This window comes from Pezoporus occidentalis, unplaced genomic scaffold (assembly GCF_034315485.1).
Source record: "Pezoporus occidentalis ecotype Australia unplaced genomic scaffold, CSIRO_AGI_Poc_V1 ctg178, whole genome shotgun sequence".
Classification (NCBI taxonomy): domain Eukaryota; kingdom Metazoa; phylum Chordata; class Aves; order Psittaciformes; family Psittacidae; genus Pezoporus; species Pezoporus occidentalis.
The window spans coordinates 834919-859909 of NW_026913618.1; the positions used below are offsets into that span (position 1 = coordinate 834919).

The 24991-nt window shown below is 54.3% G+C and overlaps 1 protein-coding gene across 2 annotated transcripts in view; it reads right to left on the reverse strand.

Moving 5' to 3' along the window:
• The window catches only part of PRKCB (protein kinase C beta), a 104745-nt gene extending 86065 nt beyond the window's left edge, over window positions 1-18680 (reverse strand). For both annotated transcript variants that reach the window (XM_062614762.1, XM_062614761.1), the window contains exons 1-2: window positions 18340-18680; window positions 18178-18209 (exon numbers count right to left, since the gene is read on the reverse strand). In XM_062614762.1, the coding sequence (XP_062470746.1) occupies window positions 18178-18209; window positions 18340-18509 (202 nt within the window). In that variant the 5' untranslated portion in view covers window positions 18510-18680. The remainder of the gene's footprint in view (window positions 1-18177; window positions 18210-18339) is intronic.
• Window positions 18681-24991: the final 6311 nt, after the last annotated feature.

The following is a 24991-nucleotide window of genomic DNA, read 5'->3' on the forward strand; positions in this document are numbered from 1 at the left end:
GATGGAGCTGCTGCCTGGTCTCACCAGTGGGCAGAGATGGGTTATTGGAAAGCCAAGGCTGCCACAGAGCAGCAGCACAGGGGACACCAGCAAAGCAGCATTCCAGCCCCGGCTGCAAGCTGGGGTCAGTACTGCACTCAGCATCTTGGTTTTGGACTGAGCAAGCAGAGAGGGAAGAGGAAAGGCTGTAGAGCAGCACAATGAGATGGCAGGAGAGCCAGGATGAGGAAGGTGGTGAGCTCCTGTAGGCTCCTTCCACGGTACCAGCCATCGCTGCGCCTGTACAGAGACTTCCCTCTTGCCTTACAAACCCTGACCCACTCACAGGAAGCTTTATCACAACAGGGCAAGTCTAATTTGGCCCTGATGCCCCAGTTCAGAGAGCAAAGGAGGTGAACCCCATGGTACTGATGGAGAAAAACAGTGCTGGGGCACAGGAGGAAGAGGATGGACAATCCGGAGCCAAAAGCTACATGTGGCAGCAAGGACATGCTGAGCACAGCACAGAAATCCCCTGCAAGGGGAAGGATCCTGACTGCTGCCCAGGGGAACAACTGGGGGCTTCAAACCTCAGTCAGTCCCCAAAGGGTGAGCATATTCCAGCCACTCTCCTTGGCTGCAGGACTTCCAAGAACAAGCCCAGCTGGAGCGGGGATGTCCAGGCTTCACCGTGCCCAGGCTCTGCCGGTAGCAAAGCAGGACAGGCTCAAGCTGGTCAGCGAGAGCCCCCAGCTCCACAAACAGCTTTGGGGAAGCGATACTCGAGCGGCTGCTCCAGGGCACGCACGGGGACTTCTCGGGGCCCTGCTGCAGCTTCCTGCTCTCCCACGGGCACCAGGACCTGCCCCAGCCTGCGTGCTGCCATCTCCCCTCGGTTTCATTTCTGCTCCTGTGCCTTGCTATGAAGTCATGCGTTGAAGTTATCGGAGAGCTGGAAGTGAGTCAGCGCAGTCAACGACAGCCTAAGAATGGAACTAATTAAAACTATTCACTCAAGCCAGCATGTTCCAACGTACTCAAGACCCTAAACAAAGCCAGTTGCATCAGTGGGATGCAGCGCCCAACCCCGGTACGTTGGCTCCCACCTTCTGCAGCAGATTGTACAAAGAACGAGTCATTCCATCGCAGAAGTCAGGGCTTCGCTACCAGGGACCACATTCCTCAGGGGAGAGGAGTTTTCAGAGAGCTCTCCTCCAGCCTCAGAGGCTGCAGAAGTCGTGCCTCAGTTGAGGGAACACCTGAAGCCATCACCAACCCACCGAGGGGTAGAAGGCAAAGAGCAGCGTTCGCACGAGACTGAACACGTTGATGACATGGATGCAGCAAGTCAAGCCAGCAGCAGAAATGAACGTGCAGGATGAACCAGGAGGAGCACGTCAGCCAAAGACCTTGCTACCCTCAATATATTTATCCTCTCCTCCTCTTTTTAAGGGGTGGGAGTGAAGTTTGCTGACCAAGACTGACAGACCCTGAGCTGATGCAGGCGAAACAGGGATCTGAGCCCACAAAGCCTCCCAGGTCCAAAAGCCATGCCTTAGCCAGGTCTGCTGGGAAAGACCTAACTGCTCCACTGTCACCAAAGGGCACTGCTGGTGTTATGGAAATGCTATGCAAATGGATGCTGGGACATCCATTTGCAGATATACCCACAGGGACAGGTCTGCAAAGCTGGGAGGAGAAAAGCATGTTGTTGTAAGTGCTCATGGGCATCCCATGTGCACAGCAGTGAGGAACAGGCCTGCCTTGGTTCTCATCCCCCACAGACACATAAACCAGGATGAACATTGAGAGATGAGTGGAAAAGGCACCTTCCATACACATGTTAACATCCACACAGGCTGCCCCGCCAGTCAGTGCCTCCTTATACACCAACACCGCCCATTACAGAGCACAGGAGCAAGGCAGATCAAAAGCATTTTAATCACCAGCTTCCAGGAATAAAGAGCATTTAGTTACAGACCCTCTCTGCTGCAGAGAGCGCTTCCTTTACACAACTGAGATGGAGTATGAGAGCATGAAACCAGATCCAGCAAGTGCAACAGAGATGAGGAGGGTGAGGAGGGCAGCAGAGCCTGCAGCAGCATCAGCCGTGTCAGCCAGTGATGCCATTGAAGCCATCCAGGCACACACCACAATGGGGCAACAGACTTGATTTACGAGACCTCTAGAGCCTTTATTTGGCATTAGCATACAGAGATGCTGAGCACTTTATCACACTACTCCTCTTCCTTCCAACCAAGATAAAACATAAAGATCCAAGACCCCGTCATGGATCATTTAATAAAACACAAGTATGCGATGAGACTTGGCTTATGCTAACAAACTTTGACAGAACATAACTAACCATCCAGCGAGGAGCTGCAAGAATAACATCAATTAAATGGCACTTCTATAAATAGAGTACCTGACCTGCTACCACTTGTGACTATCAATCCAGCTTTCCCTGCAGAGAAGCTGCTGAAGTTGAGTCAAACCTCAAAATACTGCCTCAAAATAGTTGTTCTCGCATGTGAAGCGGTGCTGTGTCTGTAAGCGATCCACCCCTTCCTCCATTTAGATTGCTCAGAGACCTTCGCAGAAGGATAAATCACTACGTGTCAAGGCAGAAGCAGAGAGAGACAGATATTGATTGCAGCAGCAACAAAAGCGGTTGCGAAAACTGGGGCGAGATGCACACGCCTCTGGAGAAGTCAATGGGGAAGGAGCAGGCAGCGCTTGGACATCAGCACACGCTGCCTGGGGAGCTGGAGCTGCCCTGTAGGAGGTTTAAGAAATGAGGCATTTGAAGCCTTTGAATCACGGTTATCGTGAGCTGTTGTCCAGGCAAACGAGACCAGGAACATCCCAGTTTGGCAGAGGCGCCTTTAACAGCTCCTCTGCTGCTATTGCAGCACTCCCAAACCTGAAAGCTCTCCCGGATCCTGCTCTTTGACCCTTCAGCTTAGTTTCCATCCACCTGACAGCAGCAAAAAGCCATTCACAGGAAGTTCCTCTATGGTTTCCGTGTTACTTCAGCATAGCCCCACTTACGAAACCTGGACCAAGGAGCTCTACGATGTGCCCCAGGGTAGGACCAACGCCACCAAAAGCATCCTGCCAGGATTTGCCACCTCCTGCCCAGGTCACCAGCAGCTGGCAGGGACCAGGGGTGGCAGTTCCAAAGGACAGGCAGCATTATGGCAGCGTGGGAGCCAGAGGCTTCATAGGAGACACGCAGCATCCTGCACTGCTCCCCAGCTCTTCCACACGAGACAGGGTAATTATCACATCCTTTCTTTCCCCTCCAACAACAGCTATAAGGCTGTGTCGGGATGTCTCCTGACAGCACAGCTGAGCTCAGACATCACGGGAACAGCATCACAGTGCACAGCACCCGGCATCACACAAGGAGCCCCAGTCTGGCCACACAGACACCAGAGCTTCCAGCCAAGCTTCACAGTACAAACACATGGCTATTAGCTGAGCAGACTCTAGAACGGGATCCAGCTGTCCTTACAGAGCATCACCCACCACAGGCCGCATCCGGAGCTCATCCTCTCCAACATCTGCTTCCATCCCCTGTGCTGAGAGGGCTGCAGGCTGCACACCCCAAACATTTACAGCTCCAATAACAAAGGAAAAGCGGTTTTGTTTTTCAGGACACCACAAACCACCACTTCTTTCAGCTGTTTCAGCTTGGGTTTGTTGTTCTTCCTGGGCACAAGCAGCACCAGAGCTCGCCGCCAGCTCCCGCTCCCACCGATGTGATCAGCGATGCTGAGCCACAAGCCTTCCCAATTAGGCTGCTCATTTCACTATAATGGCTTGGCAGTCCCCATACAGCAGGGCCTGGGCAGCAAATAAAACCTGAATGGGACAAGACCTGAATGTGCAATAACCCGATCAAAGGGGAACAGCTGCCCTGACAAGCAGCCACCTCCAGAAGGCCACTGCAGAGCAATTTGGAGGCCAATTGTCTCCGCAGCGGTGGAAAGATGAGATATGAGTTCTTTATTAGACATCCATCAGCCCTCGCTCATTAGACAAGCACATCAAACCCAATAGCCAATAAAGAAGACTTTAAATGCAAGCAGCAGGGTTCATTTACAGGCACCTCTGTTATGAAAGGACCTGGCAGCATCTGCCCCAGCCCATGCTCCCGAGTGCTTCCACGCTTCAGGGTCATGAATCTGCCCCAGAAGTGTTATGAACAGAAGTGTTAAAAGAAACTGCTTGACTCCAGCTCTCTTGAAAGCTCAGGTCTGGCCTTGTAATAGATGGACAAGTACTAACAGCTCCTCAAAGCAGCAGATCATGGTCCTGAGAGAGACCATCTCAAAGCACATACCCTGTGTGGCTGAGATGCAGATACACACACCTGCGGTCTGGCTAGAGCCCACCAGCACTTGTTTGCCAACTGTCATTCCTAAAGCCATAAGCTTTAGTTCCCCATACAAGTCAGCAGTGAGCTGACAGCTATTATTTTAGGAGTCCATATGGACCCATCACAGCATCTTGCAGCTCTAATTCAGGGCACAGGTGGACATGGGGCGGATGGCTCTGCTGAGCAGAGGAGCTGTGGGAGCTCAGACCCTCTCACCCAAAAATACATTCAAGGAATGAATGTCTTGGGGGGGGGGGGCAATACCCTTCCCCTTGTGCATTGCTCACCATGATCTGGAGAAGGGATCCTGCTCCAAAGACAGCAACAGCCACCAGGCAGCCAAACACCCCTGGGGAGCCTGAGAAGCTCCTGTCAGCAGCACTGTCAAACCCCGGAGGCATTTGACAGCACCCCCTTTGCCCTGCTTCCACAGTGCCGAGCGGTGTGTGATGCAAACTGGTCCCACTGCAATGCCGTGGGGCTCCTGCTTCACCCACACCATCAGCACATCCCTATGCTCCTCAGGGACACCAGCCTCCATCTCCCTGCCCCAGCACTGCTTCCCACACTAACCAGCCGCAGGCAGCTCCATCCAGCTGAGCCCACTGCAATGGCTTTAAACTGACAGGGGAGATTTAGATTAGCTGTCAGGACTAAGCTCTTCCCTTAAGTTCAGGACTAAGTTCACCCCCTAAGTGAGGGTGCTGAGGCACTGGCACAGGGTGCCCAGAGAAGCTGTGGCTGCCCCATCCCTGGCAGTGCTCAAGGCCACGTTGGACACAGGGGCTTGGAGCAAGCTGCTCTGGTGGAAGGTGTCCCTGCCCATGGCAGGGGTTGGAGCTGGAGGAGCTTTAAGGTCCCTTCAACACAAACTGTGCAGCGGAGAGGATGGCAGCAGAGCCTGGCAGCCCCTTTGCTTCCCCATTTGGAAGTGACCAGAGCAGCCACGTTATTTTGAACCCCCTGCTTATTCACATGATTTTCCTCTTGCTTTTTACAGAAGTGCTCTTGTTTCACTCTGACACGGTGGAAGGAAAATGACAGCCAAGCAGGCAGCGATAAGGGAGGAACTCGCAGCTGAGCTGCAGGGTCTGTAGCACCCGACACTGAGCAAGAAAGCCAAGTCCCTGCGCCCCATAGTCAGGCAAGGCTCCTATGCTGCTGGAGCACCAGGGCTGTGGGGACACAGGCTTCAGGAAAGGCTTGCTGCCTCCAGAGCCCCACAGATGGGAAGAGGTCTGAAAAAGGGCAGGATGATTAAAATCACCAAGTTGTTTCCAGATGGAGGATGATGGAGCACCCCGTCACCTGAAGGGGCCATAAATGGAGCCTATAGAATCCTAGCTGGCATTGCAGGGGTGAGGACCAGCTCCTCTGCCTCTTCCAGGACCAGAGCTGGAGGCCATCAAACACTAGTGACAGTGGGGGCAAAAGCAGACAAGAGGGTGGTAGTTGAGGCTGTGGGAGAGCAGGGGCCACCCCTGCAGCCAGTCACAGCATCACCAGCACGAAAGCACAGAGTAAATCTCAGTTTGGTGGCTCTGGAGCGGAGCATCCCAAAGGCAATCCACAGGTAACCGGTGGATGCAGTATTCCTTTACAAGCAGCACAGCCTTATAATTTCTGCAATTAGAAAGGGAGTTTTTCTACCCTGATCTAAAATAGAAGTTTTTGTCGCAAATTACCAGCTTTCACTCCCCTCATACCTGAGCTTAAACTGAAACCAAAATGGAAATTTACAGGAGAATGAGAAAGTGAGTCAGTCTGCCCTTCCAACAGCCATTTATTTTCATCCTCATGGACTCACTTAATAGTAACATCAGAGAGATTAAGTTTCTTCCAAATTTCCAAGGCCCAGAACAGGGGAGGCGGCTTTGGAAGGGAGCTTCACTGTGCCACGGACCATCGCAGCGCTGGGATTAGCTGCTTGGCTTCCCACCCCATCCAGTGCTACGATCCCATCTTTTCCTACCCACACAAGCAAGCAGCTTTGTACCAACTGGAGAAACTGGCTAAAACCAACCTAAGAAGCCTCTTCCCCATCACCTGCTCTTTGGCCGACCTGTAACCTGGCGAAGGCAGAAGGAACTTTGATTCCTGAAGCATGGCACACGGAGGCCAAACCCTTTGGAGATTCCCAGCTTCTCTTTGGGAAAGGAACAGCAACCACTTGGAACAAAGCCTGAGACCAAACAAAACCAACCCTCCAGAAAGATCCATGCAGAGAAGCCTCTCGAGCAACCTCAGAGGGAAAAGCAGCCCCAGGTACCCCATAGCCCAGCTGAGCAGGGGCCCTGGGGACAGCCCCTTGAGCAGCACAACAGCAGAGATGGATGGTCCTGCCCCAGGTGAAGCCCTGGTGACACTGCCTTCAAACACCCAGCCTATGCAAGGCCATCCACCACCAACCGCATCCATGGGGTAATGCGGATGCAGAGCCTGGAGCAACAGCCAGCCCGAGGTTAAGAGCTCTGTTCTTTTTGTCGTGACAGCACTCAGCACTGTCTTGTGCAAGCTACAACACGGGCAGGAGCAAGGAGGAGTTTCCAGGATGCATTTCAAAGCGCCCGGTTTTCAGCAGAGCCGAGATTCAGAAAGCACGCTGCAGAGCTCCTACCCCGGTACACGTCCCCCGAGCATTCAGGTCAGAGGCACTGCTGTTCGAGGAGAAATCCTTTCAGGTATCTAATAGGGGAGAATCTAATTCTGCTCCAAGGCTGTGGGAAGCAAGCCATTTGTCAGGCAGGATTTGATGGCAGCGCTTGTCCACAGCCCAGACAAGCCCTCGCTTCCCTCACAGCGGAGCGAGAGCAGCAAACAAAGGAATCCAAACTCCAAACCTCCTGGCACCAAGACAGATATGCACAGATTCCGAGAAGGAAGAAATTCCAACTGGAGTTTGAAGCTATTTTAGAAACATTCTCTGCCAGGGTTTCGTGCTCAACCAAAATGCAAATCCCCACCATGGCTTCCCAAGCAAATGAGCTAGTGGTGCTTTTTTCCAGCCCAGCAGCATCTTGCTCTGAGATCTAAGAGCAGCCCTACTGAGCAGCAGCTAATTAAAGCCCTTCCTCCTGCCAAAACCCCACACTCAGTCTCTCAATGACCCAGTAAGGGAGACTTTCCCCCCCTGCACAAGCCCTGGGAGACTCCAGGTCAGAAGCTCTGCCCTTACCGTGCACCACACAGCTGTGCATGTGCCGTGTTCTACCCACCCGTGGTACCCAAGGCACAGGTAACATAGAGTGATGGCAGGCTGGATGGGGCTCGGAGCAACCTGGTCCAATGGAAAGTGTCCCTGCCCATGGCAGGGGGGTGGAACTGGATCAGCTTTAAGGTCTTTTCCAACCAGGCTTCTGGGACAGCCGTGTGCCATCCTCCACAGAGGAGGACTCACAGGACAAGGTGTCAGACCAAGCTGTAGATAGGGATGTCCAAAGCAGGGAGAAACCCCAGAAGCAAACTCTTGGAATCAGCTCCTCAAGGTCACTTTGTCTTACCCAGAAGAATAACTCGCTGCTGTTACAGACCTACAAGCCTCATTTCCAGAGGACTCTGGCCCTGAGGCACCACTTCATCAAAGACAAACGAGTAAGACAAATTTGGAACTTAATGGACTGAGCTCCTGGAGACGGTCCTTAGACACATGATGTGAATTAGTTCAGTCTCACAGCTATGCCTGGGGCAGCCAGCAGCAATCTCCTGCAGCAGAGGCGGCCTGCTCAGCCCCTTGCTCCCTCCCCTTGCACACAAGGATGTGGCAGCTCCATCATCCTCAGAAACTCTCTCCGTGGAAGGGCACTTTGCTCACATCAGATCCCCAAAGGGGAAGTTATTCCATCAAACTCCTCAGAAACCACGTCAGAGATGTGAATAACCCCTCCCATAAAGGCTGCTTTCCCAAAGCAACCTAAAGTTTTCCCAAAGCACATAAAGGCTGAGGCAGCCTGTAACAAAGCTCATCTCCATCAGGACAACACAGCAAAGGTTGCTCCACAGCAAAAGCAATGTCAAGCTCTGGGGAGTCTATAAATAACCATTTTGGGGGAATGTTTCAAGCTGTGCACAAAGTCTTCCATCAGCTTGGGAACAGTGACAATGCCTTGGCTTACCCTGAGCCACAGCAGCCGAAAGCAGTGAGCACCACAGAGACCACACTGGCACAACCTCATGCTGCAGGGTGGGGAGATGCATCCATCCCAGTGAGCAGGACACAGGTTTTATCCCTTAGACAATCCTCCTCTAGGTTAATGGCAAGTTATGGAGCGTTTCCAAGTGGTTTTTCCTAAGCCAAGCTAAAGTTGAAGCAGTGTAATGAATGCAAAGAAGCAAAAAAAACCCAAAACCAAATTAGTCAGCCTCTTGGGTAGGCACAATATTAAGCACCAATGACAAGCACCATCATTTTGCTTACAAGGCAAGTGTTACCGGTCCCTGCCAAGTGAAACGCCGAGGTAATGATCTCTGAATCAGCCTCTCTCTAAAGCATCGCATTGATAAAGGCACCAGATCTGGAGATGGTAAATAATGACTTTGCACTGCGTCAGGAGCTAATCCACTCAGTGATGCAAATTGAAGTCGTGGGCCACTTCCCCCTCACTCCAGCTTCTGACTGATGTTATAAAACAATCTCCGTACTGGCTCCTGACTCCGGAGCGATGTCACCCAGCAAAGTTGGGTGAAGCCATTCAGGAGAGCCAAGGCAACTTCCCCTCCTCTTCACAACCTTCCTCATTCTTCTCCTATAATTGGGAATCCTGAAAACACATCTGTTCATGTGCTAAGAGCGTCAACTGAATGTGCTCGCTGCTCGGGCCATCAGAATAAGGGTATTTAACTGTTCCTTCCAAAGGTGAAGCTATGACTGTTGCATTATTTCACGTGGCAACAGAAGACGGGGAGGAATCTACCAGCACAAGCACCAGCATCACAGCATGAGGAAGAGGAGGAGTGGCTGAAGGCTGGGATTCAGGCAGCAGAATCTTTTTTAGCTTCCCTGCTGCTGACTAAATATCAGATGTAGGAAGACCAGAGCAGAACTACAGGAAACTGAAGCTTTTAAACGTGATCCCCAACTGAGAGCAGAGGCAGAGCCCCCCTTGAGCAGCCGGTTATTGCCATTGCTCTCCCTCCACATCCACTGGGGCTGCCTTTGCAGCTCCATTGACCTCCCTGCAGAGCCACTCATTATCCCCCTATTTCCCCAACCACCCCCCAGAAACATTCACCTGCTTCCCTTCTGCTTGCAGATAAAAAGGTTCTCTTGTTCAGAAGGTTGCTCTGAGCACTCCCACCCGAGGAGGAAGAACCCAGATGTCACTGGATGCAAAAGAGCCAGTTTAAGGGGAGCTGCACCATAGCAAGCCCAGTAACTTGCACACACTGGGGCCTGTTAGCACTGGCTCTTCTGGCAGGCTCTGCCTGGCCAGCGAGGATTAGCAGCGAGCCTGTCCTGCTCGTCATATTTAAACAAGATGTATAAACCTGGCACTAAAGCAACACCAAATATGGAAGCAAAATGTTTGACCCAACCAGATCTAACCCAAATGCATTACAGGTATCCTGCAACCAATGCACATCAGCTGGGGCAGGGAGACTCGTGCTCCTGTGCTCCACCAGTTAAATTAGCATGAGGCTGATGAGGTTAAAGGGTGCTCACCCCAAACTCTCACTGATTCAAGCACCGTGCTGGGAACTCGCTTGGTTTGGGTTGGTTGGTTGGATGGGAAGAGCAGGACAGCTACAAGCAGCCCAGGGATCAGCCCAAATCCCTCAAAGCCAACAGCTTGAGCAGAGCTGGGATTATGCCCCAGGTCAACCACGAGCCACAAGGCCTTGGCCAGCCAAGACACATGGTTCCTGACTGCAGACACCACCCCACCAGCCTGCGAGCACCCATGTGCTGACACACGCCAGCAATGCCCTGCGCAGGCAGCCGGGGCGTTTAGATCTTCACCTAGACAGCATTTATCAGCACCTAACAGCGGAGTGATGCTTGTCACCGCTCGGGTCTGCCTGGCCTTGGATAGCTTCCAGATAGAGATGCTTTATAAGCAAGAAGAGAAAGCGGCTTCAAGTCACCTCTTTGCAAGAGGATGACAACGAGTCCCATCCAGTTTGCAATGAGCATTGGAGCAGCAACACAATGACAGGGAACCGAAGCCACTGATGTGCTGCAGACCAGCCCCTGGCCATGGCTGCAGCAGATGCTGAGATGAACAACCACGGCAGCGCAGCTCCATCTGCACAGCGATGCTGCAGCAGCAGAGCTGGCACCTTCACAACATGCCTTTCCTGCTATAGGGAGCCAGGATCCTTCTACAGGGAATCAGGATCAGCCACCAGGAGCAACGGTGAGGGGCGCACTGCATCAAGTGCGACCCTGTAAGGACTCCTCATGCTTCCTCCCTATCAATGAACAGTTAAATAACCCTGAACAGGGGAAAAAAGGGCTGCTGCCTGCAAGTTATTATTGTAATTACACAGAATTCAGGTGGCCTACTCCAAAAGAGAACATTTCCTTTATTTCACTTTCCCAGTGGGGGCCGGTCTGACAGGACAGATAAATCCCTCGCAGCCGGTATGAAGGTAATCAGAACAGAACAGCGGTGCTGCCCCAAGGCAGCCGTGCACCACGGAGATCCCCTCTCCTCAAGGCACAGCCCACATCAGCCGCTGCAGCACGTGGGGCCACGCACCCATGCCAGCACCCCAATTCCTGGCACTGGAAGGGTTTGCTCATCCCCTTGTCCCCACCAGAAGCATCTCCCCTGGGGGAGAAGCTGTTGTAGGAGGCAATGGCTTCCAACCACCTCCCCATGCACGGCTCCGGGGCCGACCAGGACCGAACACGTGGCTGCAGCTCCACGTGGTGCCGCCGCAGGGATCCTCCTCGTCCCAGGAACACGAGCCAAGCACTCGGCTGCTTCTGCCCTTGCACAGCATCGGGTGCAGCATTCCCCAGGAAGCACGCTGCTTCCCTCTGGGAATGGGTCTGCTTGAGACGAGGCGCTTGGCTGCTACCGAGCACCGCTCGAGGGCAGCTTTCTTCCCGTCACCCATCCCTCCTGGGGCTTCTGTGGAAAACCAGACTCCTCGGTGACGGCTGCTCCAGGCCGGACAGGGCCAGCCAGGGTCAAGTCTCCTGGTGACTTAACCAAGGATAGCCCCATGTGCCCCAGTGGGAGTGAAAGCACCGGAGAGGTTTTCACCTCCATCCACTGGGTCACTGTCTGGAGCACTACAGCATTTACTGCACCCATTTTACACCTCGGCAGCACTACCGCCTCTCTGCCTTGAGGGACTCCTGGTCAATGGTCACCACCAGCAGGTTTGGCTTGGAGCAGGAAGCAGAAGCCCACAGACATCCTTTCCCCACAGAACATGACACCCAAGGGACAGCCCTTGTTTCTGTTGCATTGGGAATCCCAGCCTGGTTCGGGTTGGAAGGGGCCTTAAAGCTCATCCAGCTCCAACCCCTGCCACAGGCATGGATCCCTTCCACTGGAGCAGCTTGCTCCAAGCCCCTGTGTCCAACCTGGCCTTGAACACTGCCAGGGATGGGGCAGGGTCCAGGTACCCTACATCCCATGTCTCTGCTCAGGTGTAAGGTTCAACTGCAGTGCCTCCCTCCAGGAAGTCCTTGCAGGGATCCCGCTTCAAGGAGCGCAGTGGCTCCAGTATGAGTTTCTGCTGAAACTCCAGGTACAGGACACCAGCCCCGGGGATGGACAACTCCTTGGCCATGTTTTGTTTCCTACAGCATCATTTGGAAAGCCTGAGGGCTCTCTGGAACACTTTGCCCTTTCTCCTCCCACTTCCCCTCACCCAGCTCTTGGAGACAGCACCCCCATCAGCAAAGCAAAGGGTGTTTGTGCTGGTAACACACAAGGCAACACCAGAACACAGCAATGGAAACCCAATCTGCATCCAGGATCATTGCACAAGCACTGCGGCTCCTCCAGTTTTGTTTCTATTGCCTTTTCCACGGGGCTTGTTCTCCGCAGCCTGCCTTGGGTTGCTGCCCACAAGACCTGCAGTTACCCCTCTCCTACAGGGAGCCTCTTACCTTCTCTAAAAGGCTCTAATTCAGGGGCTCTCAGAACAATGATTCATGAAGCCACCGGAGGACTGACCCACGCAGCGCTGCGGATGCCCTCCACCGCTGCCCCGTGCTGGCCTTCACACCAGAGCTTACCCCGGGCAGGCTCTCTGTGTGTCCTTGCACAGCTCTAACACAGCACAGCTGGCTCCTGCAGGAAAACCCCACCCAAACATTCCTCTTGGGCAAAATCCCATCCAGCCACCACTACAAGCATCCCTTTGTCCTTAGCACACATGTTCCATTCAGACCAGGGGACACGCTTTAACACTGCCCTTCTGACCGCACGCTCTACAGCGATGTGTTTCAAGCAGCTCTGGCCTGAGCTAAATGATGGGCACAGCTCGTGGTTGATTTCTTCGCCACTGCGATCATGCAGCTCATCTGCTGATCAATCCGAAGGGGACTGGATGGCATTGACAAGTGTCTCCAGCATTTTTAGGCTGTTGTCTTTTCAGACGCAGCCTGCAGAGTGAGGAGCCGTGCTGGGAGGGAGGGCAGAGCCCACCACAGGGGCTGGTGCCGCTCCTCTAGCTCGAGTTTCTAGATAAAAGCCCATCGGTTGACAGAACTCGCGCTGACTTTGGAGAGGAGATTCAACCCCACCTCCTGTTCTACATCAGATATCAAACCCTCAAGGTCTTGCTCTGCTTTGCAGCCCCAGCATCTTCTGCTGGCGCCGAGACCAGTGAGCATCCACCCACAGTTACTGCTAGTGCAAGATGCCCTGCACACCCCTCCAGGAGCCCGTGTGCCGCAGGGATTTGTAGGATCACATACACGTGAGCCGGCAGACGTACAGAAATGCCTGCACTGTTTGCTGAGATGTATCCTTAGAGACAGCCCAGGCATTAGATTCCCCTGGAAGACTCAATACGCAGAGAACAATCACAGCAGAAGCTCCATACCGGGGTGGTTTAAACCCTGCAGTGGAGTCACAGCTGACAGACACCAGTGAGACGTGATGCAAACCTTCCTGCCACCCCCAAAGCACCCAAACACCCCAGGGCCGGCCCCGAGACCCTCTGCCCAGCCTCCTGGTGCTGAGGCTGGTCAGTGACAGATACCCTGGAAAGGAAACAGACCTCCTCATTAGGAAACCCTAACATCATTTCAGGATGACAGCTACCTCAGGAGATAGAGAAAAATCTACCATGCTCACTGCAAAGGGGGAAGGAAAAGAGAAACCACTTGCACATAGAACCCTTCTGCACTGTAAGGAGACACTGACGGGGCTCAAGAGATCAAGTGATCCCTGCTGAATGCCACAGGCACCGACCCAGCACTGTGAGAACCTTCTGCAGGTCCAGATTGCCTTCCAAACCAGATCCACTTCCCCATCCATTCCTTTGAGCTGAGCTGCAGGTGTCTGTGCAGGGGAGAGCAGGGTTAAAGAAACCAGCTCAGGCTTTAAAACAAGTCTCTGAATGAGACCTGAGCCTTCAACCAGAACACGAAGGGGTCACATCTTCCCATTTCCCCCCAGTTAACTGCATTCACAGCTCTGCAGAACCACAGACCAGCTGATGGCTGCAGGGAACCAGACCCACTTCCCCTTTCCATTCCTACCTGCCCCAATGGAGGGAGATCCATGCTCCAGCATCAGGAATTGTATTATCACTGCAAGGAGCAAAAAAAACCCCACACCCTCCAAAATGATGTTTCCAATTTCTGCAGCATTATATAATTAGCATCGTTTGTGTTGCAAAAGTAATTGCAGTAACATTTTTAATTAGTCTATTTGAACACTAACATTCCTCCAGCGTGCATAATATGTTGACACAAAATTACTGGGTTGGAGGCAACTCTGAAATGATTGGAGTTTGTTTTGCTTTTGTTTCTCACTTGCTTAATACAGTCAATAGAAACGCACGCTGGATGCCTGCATGAAGCTGATGGTGAGAACCCAAAACCCACAGCAGCAGGAGCTGCAGCGAAGACCAGAGCTGGGCTGGGTTTCACTTCCGTCTGGAGGGCAGCGAGGAGGTGGGGGAAGGAAGGGTGGGTTTGAAGCAGACAGCAAGAGAAACACTCACTGGGAAGGTAAAACCTGGGTAACATTCACCACTGGCTTGGGTTTGGTACCTAAGGTTGAGTTGTGAGCACGCAAAGCAAAACGAGAGCCCTGGGTTTGGGAAGGAGGAGCTGTGTTTGGCATGAAGTTTGGGAAGAGATTCACTCAGAAGAGCATCTTGGCTTGCTGAGCCGTAACCAGCGATAAGAAGCAAACATTTCACCCAGAAAAGTTACTGCATCCAGTACTACACGATGCTTTTTTTGTTTCCCTTAAGGAATCGCATTCTTCTTTCCAAGACCTTTACTTCTTCGCACACGTGAGCGCAGTAACAGATGCTGGTTATTTTTTGCTCCTAAGTGAGAACTGGGCTGCCTGGCTCTTTGCCTTTACGTGCACACCTCTTCCCGAGTTCCCAAGGTGGGAGCCCAGCCCAGCCACTGGGATTGTGACTCTGGATTAAACAAACCCAGCTCTCAGCAAGGTGCCCCCTCACAAAACCTCCATGCACCAGGTACCCTGACCTACAGGGGACCAAGCACTTCTTGAGCAGCAGGAGAAAGATACCCCAAGGATGCCAGGAGGGAACACGAGCAGAGCAGACGGAGAAAGCTGCCAGCTCCCAGAAGCAGCACATTCCGAGAACAAGACCAAGAATTTCCCCCTCGACAGCTTTCAAACCAGCTCCTTCAGCATCCTCGAAGCGCTCGAGTGAGAAGTGAGTGGCGAGCAGCAAAGCCATCGGCTGTAACTTGGCATCCTGCAGTAGCGAGAGGCTGCTGCCTCCCTCCTCACATGGTCCCTGGTAACGGTATCGGACAAAGGGATCTCGAAACCCGGGAAGGGGAGAACACATACACCCCCTCTTTGTTATTTATGAGTTCATATGAGAGCTCAGGTGCCTCCCAGCTACCACAGAGCCAGAAACCTGCTCCGTACCATGGACTGACACAGCCGGGAAAGATTCCCCCAGGAAGAGCTGGACTTCCAGGCACATCCCCAGAGCTTCACCCTCCCAGCATCCACAATACATCAGTGCTCGTTGTTAACCTGCAAGAGCCAGCCCTGCTCCTTGGGGCAGAGCTGCTGTTGCCCAGCACCGCTTCTGGGCTCTGAAGAGAGCTGTTAGCCCAGGAAGTGATCAGATGCATAAGAAGAAGATGGTATACAAGGATAAGAAGCGGATTAGCAGGCAATTAAGTGGCATTTGTGGTATCTGTTAGTACTTCAAGCTACAAAGTGTCAGTTTCTGCCAACTTCCTGCCAAAAGTCACAAGCACCGAGCTAATTACCAAACTAATTATTGCAAATGCCCTAGAAAGAAACCAGGGCACAGGTGAAAACCCACTTAGAGCAAGCACAGCAGTAGCAGACAGCTCAGGAACGAGACAGGAACACGCCTCAGCTGCATTCCCAGCCATCCCTCTGAGGAGCACGAGAAAACAGTTGGGGAAGTTGTTGAATTCAAGCTACATTCGATAAAGAGAGAGCTCAACACTGCAATCAAAGCTGACTGCAAGCCTGGAGGGCTGAAGGGAAAGAGCCCCTAAGGAAAAGCTAGTCCTGAGGGCTGCAGAGCCACCGGAGCCTCTCGGGGTAGCTGCGATTCCCAAGCAGATGGCAGGCGGCACCGACTTCCAGCTCGTGCTTGACTTTCCAACCTGGAAGCATTGCACATGGAGCCTTCCTTTGAGTGGCACCAGCCCTGCGAGGCTGTCACTAACGAGGATCGCACCCACAGTGACCCTCGCTAACGAGAGCGCTTCCAGCAGGGACCTCAGAGCCTTGCACAAGGGGATGTGCATGAAAATTCGCTTTTGGGGAAGTGTTCAGGGTAAAGCTTGCTCTGCTCTGCACAGCGCAGCCTGCAAAATTCCCCACTGCAGCACAGTAACGGGGTTTTCATGCCTGTAACAGCAGAGAAACCTTGGAAAGTGGTTTCGTAGGGTAGAAAGGTACATCGCAGACACCCTTAGAGGTGTCAACAAACAATCCTGCAGCGCTTAAGGCAGAAGGTAAGTCACAGACCACACACACATGGCAATCCCACCACACTCCTGCAGCCTCACAGGGCTCCAGCTCCAAGATGCACACGCCAGGACCACGCTGTTTGACATCCACGAGCTGGGGAAGCTCTCCCCATCTGGAAGCCAACTACTGCGTGTTAGTACATCGGTGAGCACTATCACAGGTACCAATTTGCTGACCTCACACAAAAGACTGGCTTAATACTGGTTAAAAGCTTTAAAGAATAAGCCCCGAGGCATGTGCACAATGGCAGGTTTGGACAATAGCTCCTAATGGCTGGGAGAGAGACTTGAAAAGGCTCCAGTTACCCGATAATGAATGCTACAGGTAAAACTGAGGGAAGCACTGGGAATGACATAGGAAAACCCTGCCTGGCAGCACACGACACCCCCCAGCTTTTCTAGCTGGCTTCACATTTGGGGGCATCGTGTTAGCACAAATCCAGGCGGTGTGAGCTGCCTGCACCATGAGGGAAGTCGGGCAGTTAACGCCTGGGTGAAGCTGGGAAGACCCACAGCAAAAGCTGAGCTGCACAAAACTCTTCTGAGTAGCGTGACCGCCCAAGTATGAAACCTCAGGTGCCAGGGGAAGCTGTGACCTTGAGAAACACCACTAGGACACGGTTTAGCCTCCACATCTGCTTTCCTCTGCTTGCCAGCACCAGCCCAGTCTTTTCAGTGGGGGTTTATGAGGCAGCAGGGAAATGCTTTTGGTGTTTTAAGGTTATACTCCTAAGGATGCAGGGCTATTTAGACTGGACTAGGCTTACACTGCCTGTAGAAGCATCTGCAGAGATACTCCCGAGAGCACACAAGACAAAGTCCTTCTGCTTGCAGGCAGAGGTGCCCCCCCGCCCCACCAGCTTTGGTTCTGCACCACACCATACCCGGGGGAGGGTCTGTTTTCTGCTTCGGATACAGAGGAAAGCTGCCAGGATGAGCTGTTCTTCAGATACCAGAGCTACAGCACGTTCATTTTCATGCTAAATACCTCCACTCGCCATTCAGCCACCTGCCGAAATAAAACTCTGCCCCGAATACTCCCGAAAGCAGAATTTCACTGCCAGGAGCTGCAGCAACAGCAGCCAGCGCTGCCCGAATCCCCTGCCCCGACCCTAACCTCACGCAGGTGGGACCCACAGCATCATAACAAGGACTCATCACCGGCACCTGAGACCTGCAGCTGGGCGAGCACCGAGCAACCGGGCACAGCCCCGTTAACCCGCCCCGATGCCCCGAGGGGACACCACAACGTCCCAGCGCTACCAGAACAAAGAATTCTGGCCGTAGTAACCCAGAATCTACCGCAAGACATTCGGTTATAACGCCCATCTTTCCCTTCACGAGCAACACACCGAAGCCGTTCAAGTCCCGCCGGGGCTGCACAGCCCGGGTCTGGCACTGCCGCTCCTCCGTTAAAACACCCGGGTTTGGGTTAAGTACGTTTAAAAACAATAAACTTCCCTCTGCCTGTTCCGGGGGGACGCAGCTGAAGCCTCGGGCCCCTTTTTCCCTGCTGGCGGCACACAAACGGCTTCAAAGCACCGAGCGCTTGATTGAAAAAATGACGAAGCTGCTTCCCCGGTGCCCGCCGGCCCCAGCCGCGATGCTCGGACCCATCGGGGGTCAGACAGTGAGCTCCCCCCCCCATTCCCGGCAGCGCAACACTCACCTTGGCACTGGAAGCCCTGCTTGCCGAAGCCCCTGCGGACAGAGAAGGCGGTGTGAGAGCCCGAACGGGAGAGAGCGGCCCTGGCCGGTGCGGGGAGCGGCACAGGGGGGCGAGGGGAAGGGATGCGCGGGGAGGGAGGGGGGGTCCCGGCGGGGCGCTCACCAGATGAAGTCGGTGCAGTGGCTGCAGAACGTGGGCTGCTTGAAGAACCGCGCCGTGAACTTGTGGTTCTTCACCTCGTGCACGTTCTTCTGCCGCAGGGCGCCTTTGCGGGCGAACCGCACCGGGCCCTCCTCGCCCTCCGGGCCCGGCGCTGCCGGCGGCTCGGCCATGCTCTGCGAGGGCTGCCGGCCGCCGGCTCCGCTCCGTTCGGCTCGGCCCGGTGCGGGTCTGACCCGTTCGGCCCGGCGCGGCTCGGTCCGCCCGCTGCAGCTGTGCCCGGGGCTCGGCCGCGCGCACCCTACCTCTATCTGCAGCTGGCGGGAGGCACCGACACACACCCGGCGGCGCCCCGCCCCCTCATTTACATACCCGTTCCGCTCCGCCCATCTCATCTGCATAACGAGCCACGCCCCCCCCCTCCCATCGCCCCTTCGCTGTAAGACTAAGGCACTCCCTCTGATTTGCATGTTAATTTGCATAGCCCGCGCGGGAGAGGCTCCGCCCATCGGCTCAGTTGCATTCAGCATCTGCATCCCCCGACCCGGGCTGCTCGGTCCCAGGGAGGGACCGCGGAGTGACCGGCAGCCACACGGGCAGCGCTGTCAGAAGCAGTGTGGGCTGCACTGTGGGCAGCAGCACGGGCAGCGTTGCAGGCAGTGGGTAGCAGTCCCCCTGCATGGGCAGCCCTGCTCTCCCCAGGCCAGCCCCACTGCAGGGACATTGTCCTCTCTGATTGCATTGCTGCCCATGCAGGCAGGGTGGGGAAGAGAGTGGGAGCCCATGGGAGGTGGGTAAGTACTAATAATAGTGGTAACAATGATGGTAACGACAACAGTAAAACCCCAAGGGAAATCTTGCTGCCCTGCTGGCATCCACAGACACTGAAAATCAGATCTGTCGGCCTCCTGCTCCAGCGACCAGTGCTGCTGGTCTGGGAGCCGAGGAAATGAAAATCCAAATCCAAGCAGAACACAGCTTTAATTGGAACAGAATTGTGGACTGGAAATGTTCAAGGCCAGCATGGACAGGGCTTGGAGCAAGCTGTTCTAGTGGAAGGTGTCCCTGCCCGTGGCAGGGGTTGGAACTGGATGAGCGTTAAGGTCCCTTCCAACCCAAACCAGGCTGGGATTCTGTGATTCTATGAAATATTTCTGGGAACAGCAAGACTTTCTAAATTGTCACTTGCAGGATTTAATTCCAGCTCTGCAGCCATGTGATTGTTCTCCTTCTGCAGCTCCAGAGCGTCCCTGCTCCCCTGCGTTCCAGCCCTCCATCCCACAAGCTCTTTCTCGGATCAACGCTCCTCCAGCCCTATGGAATTAGGCACCCAGGAGACTTCCCAGAAATAGGCCCAGAGCTGTTATTATGCAGCTGCTTTAAAAGGCTCATTACAATAATGAGACGTAACTGACCTGTCCTGCTGATGTCGTCCTTCCATCAACAGACAGGCTTGTCACTAACACCCAGCCCCGTGCGCTTTTAGCGCTAAGAGGAGCTAAATTGCAGGCATCCCCCTGCCTGCCATGCCTGTGCCACGAGGGGGTGAAGGGAACCCTGCCAGGCCTCCCGCTGTCCCAGCACTGGGGCTGGTTCCGCCCTTGCTGCGGGGTGTCCTCTGCTCGCTGCCGGGTGGCACACAGAAATCTTCCCGACAGAAATAACTCCTTCTGCATGCGGAGGAGCGAGAGCAGTAATGAAAATAATAACAGGTCATTTGGATTCCTTGCCTCTGTACTTCCCACAGGAGAGTGGTGCATTACCCTCAGCACAGGCTGCACTTAACGCGTAGCCATGCCAGGCTCAATTCCTCTCATTTTGATTGTAAACCCTGGGCTTTGCCTGGCTCTTCTTTGTTCTACTTTCACTGTATGTTCCCATTTTCCAAGCCCAGCCCGCACAGCTGCTGCGCAGGAAACCCAGCAGCAGCAGGAACCACGGCTTTAATTTCCCCCTCCAAGCACTGATGCCCGTGTTGGTATTCATGCACGAGCTTTCCTCACTCTGCTGCCCCGAGAAGTACAAAAGCCAGGTACAGGCCATGCTCTCGGGGGGTGTTTTCTTGTTTCCTTATTTTGCTGCTTCATTATTCAGCACACTCAGAGCTCCATCACATTAAAGGGAGCATTTTCAAGACCACGCTGGTTTTCATGGGAGCTGGGTATCCGCATCCCCTCAGCAGTTTGGAACGTGGGGCTGAACATCCCAGAGCTCCTTCCTCTGAGGAAATGGCTGTATTTCTTCATGCAAGCAAAGTCCCCGCAGGTGTGGTGAGGGGACTTCACAAACAGCTCTGACCCCGCTCTCTCAGGGGAGCAGTGCATGGCCCAATTCATTCCCATTTCCAGGTTCTTATCACATTTTCCCCTCCGTCAGCTCCTGTCATCAGATAGAGCAGGGCATCGACACCCAGTCGGTGATACAGGCAACCAGGGTCAGTTTTCCCTGTTGGATACCTCCATGGAGCACAGCACTGCAGAGCCCAGGCTCACCTTGACCCGCAGGCTCAATGGCCTCCCTGTGCTGCTGGGGGTGGGAGAGCAGCCCCGCAGGCACCGGAGATGCAGAGACAACGGGTGCAGGAGCAGGCTCCCATAGAGACATGATTCACATCCTGAGGAAGGGACCTCATCCTCCCACCAGGCAACTGAGGAGCTGCTTTGTGGAAGGGAAAGCGCCGGGTGTGCTGCAGGGAAACGTGTGAGCAGGGAGCCTGGCCTGAGGCTGCGGGGTCAGCGATGCAGCAGCGAGGCAACACAAGCCTTTGCTGACAAAACCCCTGCACCACAGCAAACAAATCACAGGGTTCGGGTCAGAAACCCACTGCAATCACACAGCCCGGTGTGCTGCACCAAGGCACGCTGCAGCCGCTCCAGCCCTGCAGCCTGGCTCTGCACCGCAATGGGGTGAGCCAGCCCCAGCCCTCAGCAAAGAGTCAGAATCCCAACAGACACAGTAAATTATCCCTGTTTCCTAAGCAAGCCCTGCCTCCAGGTGCGCAGGAGCCCCAGACACTGCTGGTGTGGATGGGACATGAGCAGGAGCTGCCATCCCAGAGCAGCAGCTCGCATGGAAACATAAGTGATCTCCTGGCGAGCACGCTGCAGCCTCCAGCCTGGCACTGATGTAGGGATGCTGCTCCCTTGATGCCCACATTGGCATTTTCTAAAGAGCTCAGAGTAGCTGGAGAGCAGATTTTTCTCCTCTCCTCAGTATTATGTTTCTGAGGGACCTAAATCCGCTGCAGGAAACAGGTGGAGGAAGAGCCAAACTCTAATTAAATATCAAGGTGTCTCAGCAGCCTCCGCCTGCGCTTGCAGATGCTCTCTTGCCCCTGAACATGCTGGTGGGACCAAGGCAGGGGTAGGGCACCCTGGAGCAGGGACAGGGGATGCTGGAGCAAGGACCTGCTGTGCCCTCCTTGTGCATGCAGCCAAGCAGCAATCGCTCCATGAGCAGGCAGCCTTAGCTCTGGCTCTTACACTGTGCATCAACTCATGCGGCTCTGCAGAGCTTTCTGAGGACATTCTGAGCACACTTTAAGCTCACAGGAGTGGGATGCAGGCTGGTGGTGTCCTGGGAGTGATGCTCAGGCGTGCATGCTGAGGCAGCAGCACTGCTCCATTGGGTCTGGGAGACATAAGAAGAGTTTAAGAGCTTTCACCCAGAATGTTCTTGCCAGGGAAGGGCAGATCCACACACACGCTTGTTTTCTTCTCTCTTTGGAGGAAAGCCCTGGTTGCAGGGACCCGCAGAGCAGTGTGACTGCAGTAACAACACACAGGGCAAAGGCCTGTGGGGCAGCTGGGGCATCCCTAGCCTTGCTGCTGCTCTGGGGATGGAGCTCTGCTCCAGGCCCTGTGGGGAGCAAAAGGGCTACCTTGCAGGACCCTGCAGCAGGGCGACATCAGCTGTGCTGGTTTTTCCCTTCCTGCTTTCCCAGTTTGGGCATGTTTCACGTCCTCCGTGCAGCGAGGATGGAGACAGGAAGAGCAGAAGCTGCATTCATGTGAGGAGAGACCTAGTTACCCACCCACCAGAGGCAGGAGCATCCTTCGCAGCCAGCCGCTGTGTGAGAAAACGCATCCCAGACGTTGGTGCCTGCACGTTACATAAACCCACACGAGTGGCCAGGGTGGGGAGAGCACGGGGAGAGCCGCAGCAGCACAGCCAGCACTGATGCACGGTGCAACAGCCACTGTTCCTGTTCTGGATGCCAGAAGTAATCATCTTCATTTACCTCCACCCGACTCCCTGAGCAGCCTCGGGTTGGTCCAGCAGTGGCTGCCAGCTCTGGATGTGCTGGATGGGAGTCGAATGGAGCTGTTTCAAACACAGGGAGCAGAGACACCCAGGTATATTGGGCAGAGAGGAGGAAACCTGGGCAAAGAAACAAAGCAATGTTATCCCAGCGGTCCCCAGAGTGCAGGTCATTCAGCTGGCAGAGAGCTGGCATCCACGCAGTCATCCCAGGGCACAAGCGAGTGAAGGGGCTTCAATAAATGGTAGTTAACAGGGGCCCATCCACCCAGAGCAGAGCAGGCAGGACAGCATCTCCCCATCACACCAGGGGACCCAGCTGCCTGCAAGAGCAGAGCTCATGTCCCATTTCCAGGCTCCCAGCTGCTCTGTGCTCCTTTGCCTACACCCCACGGGCACTCAAGAGCAAGATGGGATGTGAGGACAGCCCAGGGGTGCAGCCAGGCTGTAAGGGACCAGCTGGTCCCTGCTGCAGCAGCGAACTTGCAGTGCTGGTGTTCAGGGCTTGTGGAAGCTCACTGCTGTTTTCCAAGCCCACCAATGTTTCTTCCATCCCCCCCTCCAGGCAAAGCAGGCTGCAGATGAAGAAATGAGATGAGGAGCCTGTGCTCCTCACTGCCCCATGCTCCATGCTGCAAACCCACCACAGAGCGGCAGAACACAGGTACCCCACACCTGCGTCACACCGTGGTACATGCATGGTTCAGCACATCCCAGTCACGGTTAGGCTATTTAAATATTTCATATTCCTGCTGCTGGCTTTCAGGGAGAACAAATTAATTCTGTTTCATGTGCCCAGAAAGGGCCCACATCAAGCTGCCTTCCTGCACTGTTGCTTAAACAAAGTCACTGCTAAAATCCTTGAGCTTTTGCTGTTTGCTTCCAAGCCCATTTGACTGATAAGTGGCTTTCCTGCCCTATGACTCTAAGGTAGGAAGTGGTCATCACTTCTTGCTGTTGGTCCATACCTGTGGGCATTTCCCGCTGCCTTCCAAGCTGGGTTAGCACCCGGGTGGACTGAATGGTGACATTACCACCACCATAGGTCTCACCAGTGGGCACGGGATGCTCCAGGCTCAGGGCAGCAGTTCAGGGTTAAGAACAGCATTGCAGTTTTCTGCTGGATGATAAAAGCAGGATTTAAACTGAAGAGCATTGAGACCAAGCTGTAAGTGATGTGCTCAGGCTGATGCATGATGATTTCCCATCCCGCTGCGCTGATGTTCCCTGTGCTACCTGGTGCCTGGCACACTCCTGGCTGGGCAGCTCTTCATCCCTCTCCCTTCCTTGGGATCGGGCTTGTCTGGGCCTAAGCCCAACTCTGGAGGCAGAGCAGAGGGGAGCTGAAGTGCAGCAGAGGTGCCACCAGCCCCTGCAGTCCTCTCCCACCTCTCAGCCCTGCAGCAGCCGCCTCCTCTGGGATGCAAAATAACACTGCTTGTGCCATGGCAAACTCCAGCTGCTCTCGCCCAGGAGCTGGATTTGAATCCTTCTCATAGGGATGGCTGGTTTTATACACACGGTTCATCACATTGCTCAGAAAAATCATCTCATGATGAAGTTATTCACCCAGCCCCGCTAGGAGCTCCATTTAAATAACAATGAGGCTCAGTTACAGGCGCGGGGCTGAGCCACTGCACAATGACTTCTTCATTAAGCTTTGCCTCCGAGGGCTTTCCTCACAGCTGAGCCATTAACCTCTTCCCTCGCAGCCACTTTCTGCTGCTCCGCACCCAGCGGGTCCTGCCCTGACCCAGCAAACCCTGACCCGCAGAGCCCCATGGGCCAGGCTGCAGGTCAGGGATGCGCTGGGGGATGCTCGGGAGCATCATCTGCCTGTGGAAAATCCTGAGGGCTGGAAATCCTCAAATACACGTTCCTTCCAGAGCTTTGGCTTTTGACCACCCCTGTTTATCCTGGCGTTGCTGCTGGCCTGTCCTTGGCACAGTGCAAATCCCTTCACACAGAAGCATGAGCCTCAATTGGCTGGTACCCCTGAAATACGGCGTTCGTGCTCTGCTCCCTTTCCCGCAGCAGCTCTGCTCCCCCATTTCTCCAGCTGCTCCAGTCATTTCCCAGCAAAATGAAGCCCAGGGTAAAGCACAGATCTCCTGTTTGTGCAGGGTGGGGGTTGCCTGTTCTCCCCGACTTTATCTTGTGTCATTTCCCACTGGAGATCATTCCAGCTTGAGGGTGAGAGCTGCTGGCCAGGCCTGCTGGGGTCCTGCACTGCTGTGCTCCCACATCCCATTGCCACGGGCAGGGACACCTTCCACCAGAGCAGCTTGCTCCAAGCCCCTGTGTCCAACCTGCCCTTGAGCACTGCCAGGGATGGGGCAGCCACAGCTTCTCTGGGCACCCTGTGCCAGCGCCTCAGCACCCTCACAGGGAAGAG